The sequence below is a fragment of the Jaculus jaculus genome, chromosome 3 (assembly GCF_020740685.1).
Source record: "Jaculus jaculus isolate mJacJac1 chromosome 3, mJacJac1.mat.Y.cur, whole genome shotgun sequence".
Classification (NCBI taxonomy): Eukaryota; Metazoa; Chordata; class Mammalia; order Rodentia; family Dipodidae; genus Jaculus; species Jaculus jaculus.
In genome coordinates this window covers 89,343,605-89,365,513 of record NC_059104.1, presented here as the reverse complement: position 1 = coordinate 89,365,513, position 21,909 = coordinate 89,343,605, and the positions used below count along the sequence as shown (strand labels likewise).

At 37.4% G+C, this 21,909-nt stretch overlaps 2 protein-coding genes across 2 annotated transcripts; both read right to left on the bottom strand.

Annotated features, from left to right (window-relative positions):
- Window positions 1-1,323: 1,323 nt before the first annotated feature.
- Tmem225 (transmembrane protein 225) lies at window positions 1,324-3,557 on the bottom strand. Its single transcript, XM_045144939.1, has 3 exons — window positions 3,377-3,557; window positions 2,635-2,781; window positions 1,324-1,547 (listed from the first exon to the last, which is right to left on the bottom strand). The coding sequence occupies exons 1-3, from the start codon at window positions 3,555-3,557 to the stop codon at window positions 1,324-1,326; spliced, it is 552 nt and encodes a 183-aa protein (XP_045000874.1).
- A 10,561-nt stretch (window positions 3,558-14,118) lies between these two features.
- On the bottom strand, window positions 14,119-15,048 carry LOC101614168 (olfactory receptor 8B3-like). Its single transcript, XM_004670593.2, has one exon. The coding sequence runs from the start codon at window positions 15,043-15,045 to the stop codon at window positions 14,119-14,121; it is 927 nt and encodes a 308-aa protein (XP_004670650.1). The 5' UTR covers window positions 15,046-15,048.
- Window positions 15,049-21,909: the final 6,861 nt, after the last annotated feature.

Genomic DNA, 21,909 nt, shown 5'->3' with positions numbered 1-21,909 from the left:
CTTGGTAAAACAAGCAGACATCATAAATAAAGTTGAAAGCCAAGGAATATATTGGAAAATACATTTCCAAAGTCTACAACTAACTAGTGTTAATTTCCAGTAAATAAGAAGAACTATAAACTGATAAGAAGTACATAACTCACTAGGAAAATGGCTAATGATTCACCAGAGATGCTCAGGTGGTCAATAGTTACATGTAAACACAAAGAAACCCAGAAATTCATACTATTAAATATTGACAATGTTTACCACAAAACTATTTAAGGGGGGCAGGACTGTATATTAGTGCAACTATTTGAGATGACTTTTAAGGTAATTTAAAAATGATGAACTAGTTCCAGTCCTAGAAAAATCTGGAGACAACTATGTCATGGATGAATGGTGCTATGGGCAAGCATGTGTAAATTATAATTGTTGGTAACAAAAAAAACAAGGAAACAGATGTCAATTAATTGACAGATAAAATTGTGTATGTTGTATCTATCCATGTGATATTTAATAACTTCTAAGCATTTAAATTGGTTTCAAACAGGCGGAAATTTTGTTGAAGTAATTTTAAAGATATAGTACAGTAAAATGATAATGATTATAATAGAATTCAATGCATCCTAGTAAAGTTTTATAATTAGTAATAAGGAAAAGAAATTAAATTAAGAATGTACTTTGACAAATGTCAGCTATATATTTAATTAATGAAACATCTTTTTTTGTTATTTTTCTGTTTTGGTTTTTCGAGGTAGGGTCTCACTTTGGTCCAGGCTGACCTGGAATTCACTATGGAGTCTCAGAGTGGCCTTGAAGTCACAGCGACCCTCCTACCTCTGCTTCCCAAGTGCTGGGATTAAAGGCATGTGCCACCACGCCTGGCTTGAAACATCTTTTTGGTAAGATTTTATTTATTTATTTGTACATGCCTTGCATGGACCACTTTGTATCCAGGGTGTTGGGGAATGGAACTCAGTTTAACCAGTGAGCTATTTTCCCAGCCCACAAACTTTCTAATGGAAATAGTTCGGGAAGTAATAACAGCAAAAATTTTAATAGAGTAATGTGTATTCCTTTCCATCTGTTCAAAATATTATACAGTTTTAAATCACTCTAGTTAACATGACAAGTATCATTTTATAACATTTATTATAGTAATCATAAATATTATAGAAGAAACCAGTTGTTTAGCAGGCCAAGATTTTTTAACAAAGCCATCTTTTGAATATATCATTAGCAACCATTCACATACTGCCAAACACAGAAGAAATGGTTGGACACGCACACACTGCTGATTCCATAACAATGGACAGAAACATAAAGAGACAGATGATCAAATCACACAGCCCAGGTTACTCGGCGTTTTTGGATATGTGACTTGCTCAGACATTCTCCATCTGAATTAAGAGAATGCACATGGACAATGCTGCGAGGCATAGCAGTATGTTCAGTGATAGCTTTGATCGTATGCCCAGGTATCTTGCTGCCACTCAGGTCTTCATCTGACAAACAAATTTGCACACAGGCGCACTTATCAGTGCACTGTATGAGACAGATGACACCTAGTGAAAGAGAAGCAAGGGAGCAGAATCAATGCATCTTGGAGAGCCATATAATCATTTCCCTCAAAATTGTTAAAAATGCTTGACCCAAAGTGTTGTGGACCACTCCCTGCTATCTAAAGTCCTCCAGGAAGGAAATGCTTTGTTCAGTGACTGAAATGCATGCAAGGTAGCTTAAGTGCCTCTTTGCTCAAGAAAGTTGAAGATTCTTTTTAAAAGAGGATATGTACTACCTCCATTAGGAAGTGCAGTTCTCAATGAAATTTTAAATTAGGGAGAGAGGATGTCCTTTACTAATGAGTGGCCTTGGGCATCAAATATTGCTTTTGTCTGCCTTTTAAAGGCTTTGGCACAACCCCTGTACTCTTTGAGTCATTGGCTTTACCTCCCTAATTGGACATTTGGTCTCAGTCATTGTCCTTGGTGATGACTTTGTTATCTCTGCACTAAGTAGGGAACAGGAAGGAAGGTCATGTGATACAAGCATGGCTTCTGACGTCTAACTTTTAGCTCTCTTCTTACAGAAGCTACCTTGGGAGAATGAGTACAGGTTGTTTTTCACTTTTTACAATGCAAAGTTGGTCTTTTGTCCTTCATTCCCCGTTGCAATCTTTCCACATTGCCCTCTTTGGGGGTAGACTGGTTTTCATAATCAAGTGATGGAGACACTTACCACAGGCAATAAAGAGAACAATGGCTAGGTAGGCATTATAAGTGGTCCATCGGATCTTGAAACTAGAGAAGTACATGAGTTGACCTTCCTTTAGCTTATAATTATACACAATGAGTGCATAGAGCAAAATGCAACCTGGTATCCAGAAGACAAAAGACAGAAGAACCCCTTCTCAGAAACTTTTAAACTCTTTAAACAACTCTTTACTTGTCTTTTCCCAAATACATCGGACTTCCCAACCTCCATCCTGTCCAGCGGCAGCCTTTCAAGACCTCAACCCACTTTAGTGTTAGCTCTAACTCAGAAACTGCATATGTACTTGTATCTGAGAACTGGGAAGGCCAGCTAGTTAGAGACCGGAACCCACAAACCCATGAAAACTCAACACCTGTACTAGGGAAGCCAGTAAGTTACCTGTGAAGAAACTCAGGAAGGTAATGAAGAGGTGTGCACATTTATTCTGAGAAATCATATAGGTGAACTGCAATCCCAGGATCAAGTTCAGGCAGACGGAAAGGTTGAGGGTCAGCATCAGCATGCCTCTGACCGTTCTCAGGCTCTCTGTTGGAAAATGCAGGCTGTACTGAGAGAAGGACAAATATTTCTCCTAGACTTGGTTCAACTGTGGCCTGCCAATATCTAGCTAAAATATGAATAGGGTGAAAGATTTGATTAGATAGGAAGGAGAGAAGGGGAAAAAATAAAGGCAGAGTACTTAAGCTAAATAAGAGTCAGAAAAGACTGTTTTGTATCTTGGCATTTTTATAAACATCGTCTCCTTCTTTTCTCCAAATTCACTGTTCATTAAATACCTCAGTGTACCTCATCTTCTACTAGAGATGGAAGAACCTATTCTCCTTTTTGCCAGGCATATTTCTTTTCCACCCATCATACTTTAGCTGTGTTGGCCACCCTAATGCTGCTATCCAGATTTCTCAAATGATTAGCAGTTAAGCCTGTGAGATCGTAATGTTTTCTCCCAGCTATCCAAATGTGATGGCTTTGTCATCTGTCTTGACTGTGTTGCTTAAGGAAATGGGCATACTGTTGCCTGAGGAAGTTGCTCCAGAGAATGAGTAAGCTGCTGACATGATGAAAGCCAGTAAACAGTGGAAACTTTCTCTCTACTCATCACTTTCCACAGTATAGTTCTGACCTTCTGGCCAAAAAGTAGGGCAGCATGGATTCCATGGGCTGTGGATAGTGATGTTAGTTTGTACTGTGACGACCAATACAACCCAGTCCTCTATGATGACTCCTATTGCCAACAAGATTATGGCCCAGGAGGAGAAGAATATGTTGACAGCCTGTAAATTTCTGCTTGGCACGTACACCATTGTAAGTGAAGATTTCTAGATGAATCCACCACCAGTATTTAGTAAGTCTTTTCTTTGATTTGCTCAGTCACAGGGAAAAGGACAAAGGCTGTACTTTCAATGATGGTGGGGGCATCAGAGGTGGCAGAAGTTGACATAACCTACAGACAAAGAAGAAAGTGTCCTTCCTTCACCACACTTATGTCTAGGGGAAATGGTTGTCAAGGTTACAAGATGCATAGAATCTTTTATTGTTCTGACCCTTGACCCTGAGCTCTAGTGCATAAAAAGAACAAATACACACAGAGATTCTGTTGACAGAGCTCTTATATCACATACTGAGAGAGCTATCAGAAACAAATTTGAAATAATTTAGACTGACATTACCAAAGTAGTCCCACTTTAGAGTTAGAATGAAATGTACAGAAATTCACTAACATTTGGTAGCTAGTGTCTCAGAAGGGAATATTTATTACAAAGTCATTAATGTGAGCCAGTTAACTTGTATCACAAAAAAGAAAACTCATTTGAAATTCTAGATGTATTGAAACATAGGTCCTTGTGATTTCCCAAAGTTTACTTAAGTAGGCATGAAGGCAAAGACCAGTTTTCTGAAACACGACTGCCTTTGACTTTCGTTATCTTCTTCAAGTCACAGGAACAATTTTTTGTCAAAATGGACTTTGGAACTAACCAGAGAAAATATTTTTAGGAACCATTGAGGAGGCAACTATATAGCACACTTTAGGTTTAAAGCCACAAGATTGTTCTAAAACCCCCAGAATGGCTTTTATGAAGTGAGGAAAGCCATTTCCAAATACTTTTTCTGCCATGGAATTAATCATATCTGCTTTGACCTCAAACTCTGGGAACTTCCATATCAGAAGAACCAGAGGCTGGAATAGACAGCTCCAGTTGCGACGTTCTTTCATGTTGATGCCTTCATTTTTATGCCATAAGATCTCGGGAGCAGAATTCCTGGAAGGAAAGTTTTATCTTTTAAAAATATTTATTGTTTCTCACCACCCCCCTGCCATAATGCATGGCCCACAATCCCCATGGGTTGACCTGCATCCCCAATGAAGAAGGCCTTTTCATAAAAGATGCAGGGAGGAGGGAAAGAATGGTACCAACATGTGATGTTTACATACAAAATATGTCCATATCTAATAAAAAAGATGAAAGAAAAAAATATTTATAGGTAGTGATGGAAAGGAATGAAAGTTATATCCAGATTACAGGCAGGAATGGAGTGCTAGTGGTAAGTGTGATTGAGGTCAAGAAATTCTAATTCACAGAGAGGTGGGAAGGTGGTCAAGGAGGCCACTGCAAATTGTATATGATATACATTATAGGAGGAAGTTCAAGAGCAGTGGTGAACAAGGAGCCAAATGCTGGCTCTAGTTCCTTGAGGACTTAAAGTTGACAGAAAGAATTTAGTTTAGCCTAGGAATGCTCATTAAAATGGAAATGTTCATAACACCATGCATAGATATCATGGAGAATATAACCTGAGATATAGGAAATTCTGGAGGAAAATGTGCAAAGAGAGAATGATCACAAGCATACTAACAAAATTATCAGGGTTGCCAAGGAATGAAAAAGTCTACAGTTCTGTTAACCTTTTTAATTCAATTTTTAATTGACACAAAATTGTACATATTTAGGGGAAACTGTTGTACATTACTACAATATATAGCTCCATATTTGACAACTGGCATTTCTATTTACCAATTTCTTTATATTGATAACATTTGAATATCTTCCTCCCTCACTTGATTTTGAGAAGCTACAGGTTTGAAGAACTAAGTGTAGTACATAAGTATACTCCACAGTATATTCTCCTGCTATAGAAAAATAAAGAAAGTGGAAGTGGAAAGTAGATTACTGAATCGGGCAATTAGAAGGTAGATTTTTTTGTTTGTTTGTTTCTTTGTATGTATGTATGGTGTGTGTATGTATGCGTATAGGTATGACTGTGTGTGTAAATGTTGGCATGCATGTTCCATGGCACACATGTGGAGGTTAGGCAACCTTGATTGTTGGTGTCTTCCACCTTGTTTGAAACAGGGTCTTTTGTTACTCATGACTAGAAACACCAGTCTTGAGCTTTTGGGATTCTTCTGTCTGGTATCTCACAGCAGGACTGGGATTTCAGGTGCTTGCTGATGTGTCTGGATTAAAGTGTGTGCTGGGGATCCAAATTTAGGTTTCCATGTTTGCAAAGCAAGTGTCTTACATACTAAGCCATTACCTCAGCCCCTCATTGATTTTTGTTCATCAATAAAAGTGATAAGTGGATACAGTGTTTAAACAAGTAAATTCATTCAATAACAACAAACAGAAGAAAGTAGAATTATGGCTGTGAGGCAGAAGGTTGAATTCTGAGAAAAAGTAGGAGATAGTGTTGTGAATCCCCATATATCCTTTCTGAGGCTTTGATGAGTACCATGTGAATTATTTTGAAACCAATCCCTTACACAAGTGCATCATTAGCTATTCATTTGTTTCATTCAAAGACAGAGATTAATGTGGGCCTAGTTTAATTGATTCTTTGTTTTTAATCTAGTTTATTAGAAAGTTATCACTTTTTTGATCAGTTCAAGATGATTTATTCATTTAAAATTATTTTACCATTATATTTTTCTGTTTGTTTTTATTTTCATTTGTTCCATTTTCTTTTGCAATTGAGTTTTTTTTAATTTTTTCTGTTTATTTTACTTATTTGAGAGAGACAGAAAAAGAAAGAGACAGATAGATAGAGAGAGAATGGGCGCGCCAGGGTCTCCAGCCGCTGAAAACGAACTCCAGATGCGTGCGCCCCCTTGTGCTTGTGGCTAACGTGGGTCTTGGGGAATCAAACCTCAAACTGGGGTCCTTAGGCTTCACAGGCAAACGCTTAAACACTAAGCCATTTCTCCAGCCCTGCAATTGAGTTTTTTAATGTCATCTTCTAAACTTAAATCATTTATGGGGCTGGAGAGATTGCTCAGTGGTTAAAGGCGCTTGCTTGAAAAGCCTTATGACCCAGGTTGGATTCCCAAGTACTCACCTAAAGCCAAATGAACAAAGTGACACATTGCCATCCTCCTCTCAAAAATAAATAATATTTTAAAAATAAACAAATAATTTAAAATTACTTCATAATAGCCAGGATATTTGTTCTATTTTATTTATTAGGCAGTTTTTATTTTTGGTTTTGCTTACACTATGGATTCACAGATTATCTACTAGGAATTTTCTTCTTCAGCAAGCAAGTATCTATTTTAGACCATCTCTTTTTTCCTGTTTAAAAATTAATTATTATATTAAAAACTTAAAAGTTGTTTTTAGATTTTTAAGGTTTTCTTTGTGGCTCATCATTAGTTTTGAATACTCTATGACAGATGTGCTGAAATATCAGATGTTATATATGATATAAGGTTGTATAAATCAGTACAATAGTTTGCTGAATTCTTGTATGATATGTATTAATTTACTACAATATGTCTGATTTTGAAACAAATGTGTTTATATTTTCTTCGTGGTTATAACTTAAGTAATATCTTTTCTTCCACTCTATATTTGTGTTGGTTAAAGTTTGCATATAAAGTCTCTTGATTTCATGATTTAACTATTTCAACTTTATATCTCAATGCTGTAATGAATTGTTTTATTCTTTTGTATATTTTTTTCTATTTTCCTAGCTTTTCAACTTATGTTTTCAACACAGACAAAACTTTTGCTTCTTTCTTTATAACTTCTATGCACATAAATGTTCCTATTTGGTGCTTTGATTTGATTTTTCATTAGAAATTTAAATAGTTGTGGTCATTGATTTCTTTGTTCTTTTACTTTATTAATTGGCAAAATGTTTCCACATCATAAATATGTATTGTGTCTTTTTAGGAAATAACTATTAATTCCTGTGTACTGGATTGTTTTAAGTCAGACTAGATTTTGAATGTTGTCAAATGACCTCTTGGAATCTGTGAAAAAATGTGATTTCACTTTTTTTAAATTTATTACTATTATTTGCAGGGAGAGAGAGTAAGAGAGAAAATGAGAATGGGTATGCCAGGGCCTCTAGCCATTGCAGATGAAGTCCAGATGCATACACCACTGTGAGTATCTGGCTTTATATGGGTACTGGGTAACTGATTTGGATCCTTAGGCATTGCAGGTAAATGCCTTAACCACTAAGCTAATTCTCCAACCTCCAAATAATTATTTTTTAAAATACATGTTTGTCCAGTTTCTAACTCTTTAATTTTGCTCTTTGTCTATTACTTAATTCTTTGAATTGCATGTTTAAAGTGATTTATATAAATATAAATATTTCACCTACTTATATAAATAATTATGTTTTTTCCTTTACCAAGGCTTTTTAGTTCTGATTAATATTTTAAATATTCTTATTAATTTTTTGTAATTTGCTATTTATATTTAATCTTTGGTCAAATATTTATTTTTTATGTTGTTGGGGATAGACTATAGGGCCTCAAACATGCTAAGCAAGTGCTTTATCATTGGACTACATCCACCCATACACCTCTTCTTACTTATTTTGAGACAAAAAAAGATAAATTATGAATTATAAAGTTTTATTTTAGGGATCATTAGGATCCAGAAAGAAGGCTAACAGGGAAACCCAAACCAAAAGAAGTTCTCCCCTATCCAGGCTGGGGAGGGGGAAGTGAGACAGAGGAAATATCCTCTCTGATCTCTGAGTTAGAAGCATCTGATAAGGGCACACATCTACATGCATGGAAGGTAAAGCAAAAGACCGAACCACAAGATCCTCCTCACATAGGGGGTCAGAGAAGACTAAGAGAGAATAAGGGTCTCAGAGCTTCAAAAGAGATCACATATGTAGCCAAGCAAGAAAACCCTCAAACACAAGAGAGGAGACAGAAAGACATATATTTGTGTACCAAGAGGGACCAGAGGAAGAAGAGGGATTTACATATGTGGTTAGGCTCCTTTATATGGGTCAAACATCCAATTAGGATAAGCCTCATCATCAGACTCAGATATGTAAGAGAGCCATCTGACTGTTGATGGACTCAAGAGGCTGACTCAGGCAAGGCCAGGCCACAAGTATGCTAAGCCTTGGAAGACTTGAAGAAGAGGCAGAAAGTTGTCACTGGAGTGGCTGCTCTGGCCATCTTGGATGAGACTGGGTTAGACACAGGTTGTAGTCCTGCCAGGGCAAGGAAGGTGGCATTTCCTTGGGCCTCTGTACTTAATTGACTATCTATAATAAAAATTACAGTCCTCTCACTCAATATCAATTCTACTAGACTCCTCACTGAAGAAAACACACCCTGCCTTCAGTTTGTGAAACTTCACCACATAGAATATGACTATAATGTTTAAAAAATGTACGCTTTGTACACTAAAGCCCAGATTAACCACTCCCTTTGCCTATTTCTGAGTTTAGTGAACTACCTCAATGATAGAGACAAGAAAAAAAAAAACAATGGTGTCAGATTTATGGAAAATTCTACGTTAGCTCCCAATATGAACACAAACAAAATAGATATTCAGAACAACTATTGACTATAGGACCATTTTGACTTTCACATGAAAATTTACCTTCTTTTTGGCTGACTGCTTTGATTATATTGACATAGTACTAGGAGTTGCCAATCATGCAACTGTTAGGAAACATCAAAGAGATGTGCTTGTGTGTCTGTGGTATACATACATGGACAGAAAATGCGTGTATGAAGCAAGTGAATAGCCAAGTCAGTACATATTTCCCCTTGGATTCAACATGCACTTCCTGCAGAGTATAGCTTCTCTGGCAATTGTGCCTCATGTCTTCACACAGAAAGAAAGCAATGTCCATACAACATAATGGATACAACACAACAATACAATACAACAGTTTTATAAAAATAGATTTGTATTTATGTATTTGTGATGTAGAATGAAAAACTAACGTAAACAGAAGTATAGAAGGGTTCAATAATGATTGAGAGATTAATAATAATAATCAAATAAATAAAACTCCTGTTTTACTTCTGATGTCATTAGTCTTCCAAAAGTGCCACATGTTCTCTCTCATATGTGGATTCTATCTACAGATGATTGGGCTTCTGCGTGAGAATGAAAATACTTAGTAGCAGAGGCCAGTAAGGTAAAAAGGAGACATAAAGGGTAGAGAAAGGAAGGGAGGAGGATACTTAATAGGTTGATATTGTATATATGTAATTACAATGGGGAGGTAATATGATGGAGAATGGAATTTCAAATGGGAAAGTGTGGGGGTGGGGAGGGAGGGAATTACCATGGGATATATTTTATAATCATGGAAAATGTTAATGAAAATTTAAAAAGACAAAAAAAAGTGTACCTGCTCAATCATTCCCAGCTGAACTTCTGTCATAATAATAACAATTTGCTTGGAAGAAGGTTCTATGAACCTCAAGCTTTCATGAGGAAGCATTATTTTTCATCTTTATCTAAGGGATCATTTCATGTGGTTTACCTAAAAGTCCAACCTTCCCACTGATGCAGAAATACCGTACTCCTGGTACATTGGCAAAGGTGAATCCCTTGGATTCTGGTTTAATTCTCAGTTGTGATAATATCAGCATAATAACATTTTCTTCTGTTTTCTTCACAGCCAATGATATAACAATACAAACTAACCATCCTTATTTTTAAAGCATAACTTCAAGTAAAGTATACACCTCACTTTGGTTTTCCTCTTTTTAAGAAAATCCCAAATATGTAAAGAGAGATTAAGTTGCTAAGTAAATCACCTAAACTATTTCTTTTCATACTTTGCTGCTTTTTTCTTTTATGGAATTACTTTGTACTTTTTTTTTTTTTTTAAAGCTTTCAGATTTTTGAAACACTTATTTTTTTTTAATTTTATTTATTTATTTATTTATTTGAGAGCGACAGACACAGAGAGAAAGACAGATAGAGGGAGAGAGAGAGAATGGGCGCGCCAGGGCTTCCAGCCTCTGCAAACGAACTCCAGACGCGTGCGCCCCCTTGTGCATCTGGCTAACGTGGGACCTGGGGAACCGAGCCTCGAACCAGGGTCCTTAGGCTTCACAGGCAAGTGCTTAACCGCTAAGCCATCTCTCCAGCCCTTACTTTGTACTTTTAACAATTAATTTAAAAAAAATTTTTTTTAAGTATGGAAGTAAGTTATATAAGAAAAGGATCTTTTTCTGAAAACAAAAGATTTTATTTGAGCTGGGTGTGGTGACTCATGCCTTTAAAACCAGAATTCAGGAGGCAGAGGTAGGAGGATTGCCATGAGTTCAAGGCCACCCTGAGACTACATAATGAATTCCAGGTCAGCCTGGACTAGCATGAGATCCCAACATGAAAAACAAAAACAGAAAAAAAGATTTTATTTGCAGTTTGAAAATCTTTAAATGAAAGAGTAGTGACCCAGTTTAACCCATTCTAGATAACTGCATGGTAATGAAATCAGTAAGGATTGGGCACACCCTGCGATGTCTACAAAGAACCTCAAAGAGCACAGGTATTTTCTTATTTAAATACATATTTGTACAATAAGAAAAATAATCCTTTTTATTAATTTTTTTATTAGTTTTTTACTCATTCAAGTTGGTACCATTGTTAGTTTCCTCCCTGATCTACCCCCTCCACGGGGACCCTCCTTGTTGTGGAATATGGGTCCTACATTGTGGGGTTAGCCATCAAAAAAAAAAACAATAACATAAACAAAACATCTTAAAGTCACATGTTTAAAAACAAAAATGGCTCCCAGAAATTCTCAATACCCCTGTGTATAAACATTTATATTTAATAGAAACATAACCTCTATTACAAATAAAAAATAAATTAAAAAGAAAAATAATCTTACTAAAAGATATTTATTGTAGGTTAAAGATAAGAATGAATGGACACTCCTCCAAGTTTAATTCTTCTGCTTTTTTTTTTTTTTTTTTTTTGAGGTAGGCTTTCACTCTGGAATTCACTATGTTGTCTCAGGCTGACCTCAAACTCAGGTGATCCTCCTAGCTCTACCTGCCAAGTGCTGGGATTAAAGGCGTGCACCACCATGCCCAGCTCCCCCTTTTTGGCTTTTCAATGTAGGATCTTGCTTTAGCCCAGGCTGACTTGAAATTCACTATGTAGTCTCAGGGTGGCCTCAAACTCACAGTGATCCTCCTACCTCTGCCTCCAGAGTGCTGGAATTAGAAGCATGTGCCACCATGCCAGGCTCCAAGTTTAAATCTTTCATATAAGTACAATGTTCTGAGTTGAAATAAACTAGGCTGATATTAGAGCCATTTGATGCAGGGTAGTAGATATTTAAATATGTAGATCATTAACTTAGCCACTTAAGCATTCAAAACTGAAGAGTTCTCACAGAAGATCACTTAGATTAAATTTCATAGTACCCATATGTTTACTGGAGTGTAAAAATGATTAAAGAGTATATATTATTATAGTTATTTCAGAAAATAATTAAATGGTGACCTGCCATCAGATTAATAATTCCATTTTAGCCAAGTTAGAAAATTTCCATTTTTATCATAAAAAATTACCATCACTCCTCCCAAAAAGTCTGGCGCACTTTGACTGATTCATCACATGTACCTTTTAAGCTCTCATTCAGCCAAGATGAGATTTCAATACCTTTAATTTAATATATAAATAGCATCTAAAAGCACATGAGTGATGTGTGTGTGTCCAGAGTATCCTGTCTTCTAGAGTTAACCTTTTTATAGCATCAAATAACATAAGTCAATGGCATTTACAGAGAAACCTTACTTTTTTGTTTCTGGAGCATTTCACAAAAGAAACCGGAAGGTACCATTTTTCCCATTATTTTATTTCTTGAATTTCTTTTTTTTTTTTTCATAGCTAAATTTCAGTAATAATCAGAATTTTATCTCCTGAAGTTTACCTGTATCTTCATTTCCCACAAATGTACTCATAACATTTTTAGTTGTTCACTGAAATCCTGGTAAGACATTATCCTAACCAACAAGTTCAACCAACGCTTTATGAAGTGTGGAGAGGAATTATAATAACTGAAGCTCAACAGGAAAAGAATCAGAACAAGGAAGATCAAAATGTTGTTTTGGTGCCAGGTGTGGTGGTGCATGCCTTTAATCCCAGCACTCAGGAGGCAGACGTAGGAGAATTGCCATGAGTTCAAGGCCACCCTGAGATGACAGAGTTAATTCCAGGTCAGCCTGGACCAGAGTGAGACCCTACCTCGAAAAAACAAAACAAAACAAAACAAAATGTTGTTTTGTTTTTATTGATAATTATTCACACATGTATAATGCTTATTTGTTATTTATCCCTTCAATCTGTAGCCCATTCTCTTCATAGTTGTATTGTCTCAAATAAAAGATAAAGAAAACATCTCAAATCCTTTTTCTGCCAAAAGAAACTTGAGCCAGTTATCTCCCAACTACAAGGGTACAACAAGCATTTTCCTTCTCAAAAAGGGAACCATCAGTTACCACAACAAAAACTGATCCAGCAAAAAGCCTTAGGTGATGTGATGGTTTGAATAGAATAGATGGCCCTCAATATATTCAGTTCTTTATTGTTTTAGTTTGCATCTGCTGGCTACTTGGCTGGAGGCAATGTCACTAGGTGATCTTAAGGTGTGGTGGTGGGTTTCCAATTTCAATCTAAAGATTTGCAAAGTGTGCCTAGCTGGAGTTCCTGAAGTGTGCTGAGGCTTTTGACCTTTAGGCTTGTGGTTCTCTCTCTGTCTGCTTGGGCCTGTGAAGGCAGGCCAGCTTCTTCTGCCATTATGGAACTTTCCCTGGATCTGTAAACTTCAATAAACCCCTTCCTCCATAACTGTGCCTGGTCTGAAAGTTCATCTTAGTGAACCTGAAGCTGTCTGCTACAGATGAATTCATAGAAATGGTCAAATTATGATGCAGAAATATCACATTATATTTAATTTTAGAGATAAAGATAATAATAAAATGAAGTAAAGAATTTAAGTTACAAAGTGGATGATATATCACCTTTCTTTTTTAGTATGTAAATACTACATTCTTTTAGAATGTAGATAAAAAGCATGCTGAAAATGATGTCAGACTTGAATACTAGATATGAATAGTTTTCTGAACTTCTCATTCAAGTAGTTATGTGACGTTATGTTAAATATGTTTGTTTCTATAATAAATATGTATTAACCTAAGGTACATTGTTTTATTTTTATAGGATAAATATAATATACCTAAAAAAATGACAGTTAATTCATAGTATTTACAGATGCAAGATGGGTTGTATTTAATAGTCAGCACTGGCATTTGATAGCAGCATATTCCTGCCCAGTGGAAGACAGAAAGTTAAGGCCACAGTCTGTCCAACTGAGACTTCATTGCAAGTAAAAGTATTAATAGTATTTCTCAATAGCATGTTAGCCTTCAAATATTAAAGTAGTTGATAAATTGATGGCAGATCCATTTAGTATTCTCTAACATAATACCTTTGATAACAGGGACAAAATATAATTGATTTTCCTTAAAAGTAAAAACCTGAAAGCACAAACAATGATAAATAAACAACTATAAATACTTCAGAGAAGTTGCCACCAAACATCTACAGAACATCTCTGTTGAAACTACTACTTCTTGCTCAGAGTTTTTCTCAGGGCAACATTAACATCTTTATTCCTCAAGCTATAGATTAAGGGGTTCAGCATAGGAACAACAATGGTATAAAAAATAGAAGAGAACTTTCCCTCATCCATAGAGATAGCAGAGGAAGGTTTGAGATACATAAATGCACATGAGCCAAAGAACAGAGAAACAGCGAACATATGGGAACTGCAAGTACTGAAGGCTTTGGACCTGCCCTCTGTGGACCTTATTTGGAGAATGCTGGAAAGGATGAAACCATAAGAGGTAAAGATGATGACAGTAGGAACAATGATGTCTTTTCCACCCACAATAAAAATCTCTGTCTCATTGACATAGGTGCTGGTGCAGGAGAGCTGGAGCAAAGGGAGAACATCACAGAAATAGTGGTTGATGGTGTTTCTATCACAGAAGGTCAGTCTCAACATGCATCCAGTGTGGATCACAGCACCCAAAAACCCCATCAAGTATGAACCAAGCATAAGATATGAGCAAACCTTTAAAGACATGACAGTGTTATACAAGAGTGGATTGCAGATAGCCACATAGCGATCATAAGCCATTGACACAAGCACATAGCATTCAGAAATGATAAAAAAACAAAAGAAAAAGAGCTGACTCATGCATCCCATATAAGAGATTGTGTTATTTTCTATTATGAAGTTCATTAGCATTTTTGGTGTAATCACAGAGGAATAACAAAGGTCTATGCAGGACAAGTTAAAAAGGAAAAAGTACATGGGGGTGTGAAGGTGAGAGTTCAGCACAATAAGAATTATCAAAGCCAAATTCCCCAATAAAGTAATCAAATATATTACCAGAAAAAGTAAGAATAGAGGTATTAGAAGGTCAGGTTGGTCTGTTAACCCCAAGAGAATGAATTCAGTTACCAAAGAACCATTTGACAGGGGCATTCTTCTGTAAAAGAAACTGTACAAAGAAAAAAGGCAAAGTTAGTGGACAGTTGTATGTATTTCTTCCCTAGCTGCAAGTAGTTTAGAATAGTGCTAGAGCAACAGTATTTGGAACATTACAAAATTGGGAGGGGACTGTCTGTACAGCTGTGGGGAAGTTATCACCTGGTGAGTGAGTCTGTTAACCAGCATTACTATTTTGGGATCCTCCACATTCCTATATTTAACACTGCAGTCTATGTTCCTGTAAAGAATGCCAATAAGCTCATTGGATTTCAAAGTTATATTTAGATGGAATTGCTATCTTGGTCTTTGTTAGTGCCTATCTTAGATGAGCAAAATTTTGTTTATGCCTTCCTAGGAAAAGTTCACAGAGCACTCTTTTCATAATTATTTATGGATCCATCTCCTTCATGCAAGCAGAATCTAGCAATCTGGTGCTGAGCTTCCATGCATATTGGTGATTTGGGAACCAGAAACACTGATTCCAATCAAAACCATAACTGATAATGCATGAAAAATTTTAATGTTTTGTAAACGAGAAAGGAGAATGGGCATATGTAGAAGAATGTTAGAAATGTCCATGGACAGGAAAGGTGCTGATCGAGGCACTGTGACCAATGTGTCCACCAAGTCTGGAAATTCTCTGCTCACCTGTCTATACCAGGAATTCACTTTAATCTCAGTGCTGCATAAAATGGAAAGAAGATGACACATTTTGGGTCACTGAACCTCATCCTAATGTGAAGCCATCGCACAAACATCAAAGGCAAGATGCTGAGGAAGAAGTCTGTCATGATCTCTTCTAGTTACACAATCTATAATAGTTTTATTCACTCAAGCATAAAATAGAATTAAAGTTTCCAGGGCCAGTAGGTGAGAAAATCATGTGATGCTGGCTTGACTTTAAATTTTTATACATTATGCAATATAATTAGGTTCTGAAAAGATACTATTTAGCATGTTAACAATGGATAACAATGATCTATTATATACTTTAAATTTAATAACAGAATACATCTCTAAATTATCTTACCAAATTTATATGCATGGCAAATATATAGGAACAAAACTAACAGAAGGAAAAGCCCATGTAAATTCATTTCAGTATTGAGCCATTTCACAATGAGTACTTGGGCCAAAATATCAAGTTCATACTTCACAAATACCATTTTACATGGTAATGATATATCAATAAAGGAGTTTGGCAAAAAGCAAAAATTAGCATAAATACATGTGAAAACTCACCCTTTTTAGGAAAGAAAACTACAGTGCTTCTTTATCATTGTCAATCATCTTTGTACCCTGGAAAGTCAGAATCAACTTGTAAGACTTCTGTTCCTTTTACTCTGAGGACACTGCACCCAACCAATTTCTTACAACCATGGATGTCTTTCAGAACTACTGGCCTTAAGATATAATATAGCTCTTAGTATTCTGAAGCATCATGAACAGTTCTTCTATTATCACATTTGCCACTTAATGAGAAGCTAGATTTCATGAGAGTTTAAAACCATAATATACTTGCCTGTGAGCAAGGCAGATATTCTCTCAAATATTCTTTGGAGATAAGAGGTACTATATACTAGTACGCCATAAAGTGACTTCATTTTTGTTATGGATGGCGACCTATCTTCAGTTCCCTGAGGATTCAATATTCTGTCACTTACATTCTACTCTTTTGGGACTGGACATTCTCGATACTTGAGACCAAAGTGAACTTTAGTCTTCCCCAAAATTTATCCCTTAAGGGGAATTTATTGCTTTGATTCTTTTTATTTCTGTTCCCACATTTGAGATGGTAATGTTCCACAGAGCCTTCACTCAGGCTTCTTCATTACATCATTTTTCAAGGAGTACAGTGACATACTTCAGATATTATCTCCCTAAAATATCTCCCAAAACATTTTGTTATTATCTTTGTTGTTGTTTGCCTGCTATAGGAGACAGTCTTAGGTTTGCTGAGATGAACTTCCAGACCAGGCACAGTTATGGAGGAAGGGATTTTTTGAACCTTACAGATCCAGGGGAAGTTCCATAATGGCAGAAGAAGCTGACCTTTTTCACAGGACCAAACACAGAGACAGAAGCACAAGCCTAAAAAGCCAAAAACCACACAGTACAGCACACTTCAGGAACTCCAGCTAGGCATACTTTTCATATCTTTAGATTGAAGTCTCAAACTCACCACCACACCTTACGATCTGCCCAGTGACACTGCCTCCAGCCAGGTGGCTGCAGATGCAAACTATAAACACTAAATATATTTGAGGCCATCTATTTAAACTACCACATTCTGTACCTGACCCCCCAATAGAGTCATAACCATCACACATTGTAAATTGTACTCAGTTCAATTTCAAAGATCCCTATAGTCTTGACCAATTTAAGAAAGTGAGTCCTGTGAAGACAAACAAGTTAAATACTTTCAACACATAAAGGCACAGAGTAATCATTTACAACTAGTGTAATGCACAGCAAGAAGAGACTAAAACAATGCAAACTCAACCATCATCAAGCAATCATCAAACTTCTGCAGTTCAAGTTCAATATAACCAGAGATTGCCAGTCTCCAGATTTTACAATTCCTCCTGTACCCAGGGAACACTTCTATCCTAGAACAACAGTGCACTCTATGGTATCCCTCGCATAATACTGGTACACTCAAAATGTCTTCAGGTCTTCATGCAAACCACAGTCCATCTTCCAAAGGCTCTTTCAGCCTATCAGAGCATTAGGCCCTGCCTCATGCCACATCTCAATAGCGGCTCCTAGAACTATGTGCAATTCATGACCACTCCTTGCCTTTTGCATGCTTCTGAAAGATACAGCCATATTCTTAATTCAGGGACAAAATAAATCATACCCTTGAAAAGCAAGTTCCTTCTCCAGTTAACTCTTTCCAAAGAGTTTGCCTTTCTATGATAGTCTTTCTTCAGGCAAATTCCATTTTTTAATATAAAGCAGTTGGCCCATCTTCCTTAAGATTGCTAATGTGTTTGACAATAGCAATTCCATATCCTTAAGCCAATCTCAGTGCCTGTAATTAACTTGGTTGAGGTTTTCCAACATAATATCTTAAATCTCTCAATCCAATTTTTTTAGCCAAGCACATCAGTCCATAACAAATTTAACCTTGATCAAACTCTCTAGGCCTGGGAAGCAGGACAAAGGCAGCTCTTATGCCAGTAGCCCAGTTGCTACAAAGTCCTTTGTAGTCTTTCCTTCCCCTTAGAAAGCTCGTAAGCTAAGCCTCAAAGTTCAACACTGCCTGTACTTAGCATTCTCAAACTCTCATCAGAATAGTCCATAAAACTTGGCTTACCCAATAAGACAGGAGAAGGAAATAAAAGGGATACAATTTGGAAAGGAAGAAATTAAGTTAGCTTTATTTGCTGATGACATGACTGTATATGTAAGAGACCCAAGAGACTCCATCCCAAAACTCCTGAAGGTGATTAACTCCTATAGCAAAGAAACAGGATACAAAATCAATGCACAAAAATCAGTAGCATTCCTATATGCAAATGACAAAGATAGAGAGAAAAAAATAAGGGACATAGGCCCATTTTCAATAGCAACAAAATAAAAGAAAATACAATGGAATAACATTAACCAAGGAAGTGCTAGATCTATACAACGAAAACATAAAAACACTCAAAAACAAATTGAGGAGGACTTGAGAAAATGGAAAGACCGCCCATGCCCCTGGAGAGGCAAAATTAACTTTGTGAAGATGACAATCAACCCAAAGGCAATATATACATTTATTGCAATTCCAATTAAAATCCCTATAGTGTTCTTCACAGAGATAGATAAAATGATCTTAAACTTCATATGGAAAGGCAGAAGGACTCCCATATCCAAACATATCCTCAGCAAAAGAAATACTTCTGGTGGCATCACCGTACCTGACCTAAAGCTATATTACAAAGCCATAGTAATAAAAACAGCATGGTACTGGCATAAAAACAGGGGTATAGACCAATGGAATAGACTTGAGAACCCGTACTTCGGGTCAAGCAACTATACCTACTTGATATTTGACAAAGGCCCAAACAATATAGGCTGGAAAAAAGACAGCATCTTCAACAAATGGTGCTGGACAAACTGGATAACCACATGCAGGAAACTGAATCTTGATCCACACATTTCACCATGCACTACACTCAAATCCAAATGGACCAAAGACCTCAATATAAGACCAGAAACTCAAATACTACTGGAAGAAAATTTAGGAAGTACTTTCCATGATATAGGAATGGAAAAAGACTTCCTGAACAAAACCCCAGTAGCTCACTATCTTAAACAGTCACTCAACCAATGGGATCATATGAAGCTGAAGAGTTTCTATACAGACAAGCATATAATAAGCAAAGACAATAGATTACCCACAGAATGGGAGAAAATATTTGCAGGTTATCCAGCTAATAGAGGCTGTGGTGGTTTGGTTCAGGTGTCCCCCATAAACTTAGGTGTTCTGAATGCTAGGTTCGCAGCTGATGGAGATTTGGGAATTAATGCCTCCTGGAGGAAGTGTATTGTTGGGGCCTGGCTTATGGGTATTAAAGCCAGTTTCCCCTTGCCAGTGTTTGGCATACCCTCCTGTTGCTGTGGTCCACCCTCTGCTCATCGTTTCCCCTGCCATCTTGGAGCTTCCCCTCGAGCCTATAAGCCAAAATAAATCTCTTTTTCCCAGAAGCTGCTCTTGGTTGGGTGATTTCTACCAGCAATGCGAACCGGACTGCAACAGTAAAGTGGTACCGAGGAGTGGGGTTGCTGCTAGACACCTGACTATGTGGCTTTGGCCTTTTGGAGCTGATTTTCAAGAGGAATGTGGAAGGAGTTGAAACCTTGGCCTAAGAGATGCCTTGCAGTGCTGTAAGTACAGCTTGATGGTCTATCCTGGTCAGAGCTGAAAGACCTGAAGGCAGTAAGAACTATGGACTGGGAGGTTTGGCTTACGAGGGTGAGAAAGAGCTTTGCTTGGACTGGATAGCAGTTTGTGTGAGAAGCTTGCTCTTATGCCCATATCCTGAGAAGTTGTGCAGGGTTGCTTTGTGTAGAAATGAACTGGTGTGAGCTGAGGAATATGGCACAGAAAGGAAAATCTTTGGGTGAACTGCTGCCCGTTCAGCTGCAACTGAGAGATTACAACCTTTGAGACTGGGCTAGCTGACCTGTGCTGGGGCAACAGAAAGAATGTCGACTCTTTTGAAGGGGCCTGAGTGCTCAAGGAGTGTCCTGTTCTTCAATGTCTGCTTTATTCCCCCCTGGATTAACAAATTGGCACCCTACCTGGTATCATGGAGTATAAGAAATGCTGGAAAGAGGGTCATTGAGTTTGCAACACAGTCTTGCGTTTTGGAAATGGCCATGGGCAGTATGAAGCAGGTTTGCTGGTTGCCTGCATAGAGACCCCATGGAGCCATGAGGATGAACCGTGGCTTGCAGTAGAGACCCAGTGGAGATGCCGGGACCATGAGATGGCTGCCGAGGAGCTGCCGGCCCCGATGAAGTTTTCCAGGACTGTGAGTAGCTGGAGGGGCGGAATTGGAATGCCAGAGACTTGTTGCTGGTTAGAATTATCGGACTTGAAGATTTGTCACTGGCTAGAGTTGCTGGACTTGAAGCTACAAAGTTTGATGTTTGCCCTGGTTGTTTTAAATCTTGTATTGGTTGAATGTTTCTTTGCTATGCTCAATGCCATCTTTTGCAGTGTGAATATTTATTCTGTGCCATTATGGGTTTTTTGAGGTTATTTTTTGGTATTACGGCTCAGTTAAAAGATCTTGAACTATGGGGATGTATGAACATCATTGGAATTGATAAAAACTATGGGGACTTTTAAAGTCAGACTGAATGCATTGTATTTTACATCATGTATGGATATCAGTTTATGGGGGCCAGGGGCAGAATGTGGTGGTTTGGTTCAGGTGTCCCCATAAACTTAGGTGTTCTGAATGCTAGGTTCGCAGCTGATGGAGATTTGGGAATTAATGCCTCCTGGAGGAAGTGTATTGTTGGGGCCTGGCTTATGGGTATTAAAGCCAGTTTCCCCTTGCCAGTGTTTGGCATACCCTCCTGTTGCTGTGGTCCACCCTCTGCTCATGCCATCGTTTTCCCCTGCCATCGTGGAGCTTCCCCTCGAGCCTATAAGCCAAAATAAATCTCTTTTTCCCAGAAGCTGCTCTTGGTTGGGTGATTTCTACCAGCAATGTGAACCGGACTGCAAAGAACTCAAAAATCTAAACAGTAAGAAGTCAAACACCACACTTACAAAATGGGGCAAAGAGCTGAACAGGCAGTTCACAGAGGAAGAAATACAAATGGCAAACACACACTTAAGAAAATGTTCATCATCCCTAATCGTCAGATAAATGCAAATTGAAACAACTATGAGATTCCACATTTCCCCAATAAGGATAGCAAACATCAAAAATCAAATGAAAATAAATGCTGGTGAAGATGTGGACAAGAAGGAACACTCATCCACTGTTGGTGGGAATGTAGGATGGTACAACCATTTTGGAAAGCAATATGGAGACTTCTGAAAAAGCTGAGTATAGAGATACCAACAGACCCAGTTATTCCCTTAATGGGCATCTACCCTAAAACCTTCAAACTACAGGCCAGAGAGATTTGCTCAACCATGTTTGTAGCGGCTCAATTCATAATAGCTAAGAGCTGGAATCAACCCAGATATCCATCACTAGAAGAATGGATAACTAAGAGGTGACATATCTACACAATGGAATTCTACACAGCAGTAAGAAAAAAATGACACAGTGAAATTTGAGGAAAAATGGGTGAACCTGGAATAGATCATTCCCAGTGAACTACCCAATCACAGAAAAAAAATCA

Excerpts from the sequence above, each read along its gene's own strand:
- Tmem225 (XM_045144939.1), bottom strand. The coding sequence starts at position 3,557 with ATGGTGTACGTGCCAAGCAGAAATTTACAGGCTGTCAACATATTCTTC. Across the intron at positions 2,782-3,376 it reads CCCTACTTTTTGGCCAGAAG|AGAGCCTGAGAACGGTCAGA; the intron begins GTCAGAACTATA and ends ATTTTCCAACAG. Across the intron at positions 1,548-2,634 it reads CTTCCTGAGTTTCTTCACAG|GTGTCATCTGTCTCATACAG; the intron begins GTAACTTACTGG and ends CTCTTTCACTAG.
- LOC101614168 (XM_004670593.2), bottom strand. The coding sequence starts at position 15,045 with ATGCCCCTGTCAAATGGTTCTTTGGTAACTGAATTCATTCTCTTGGGG.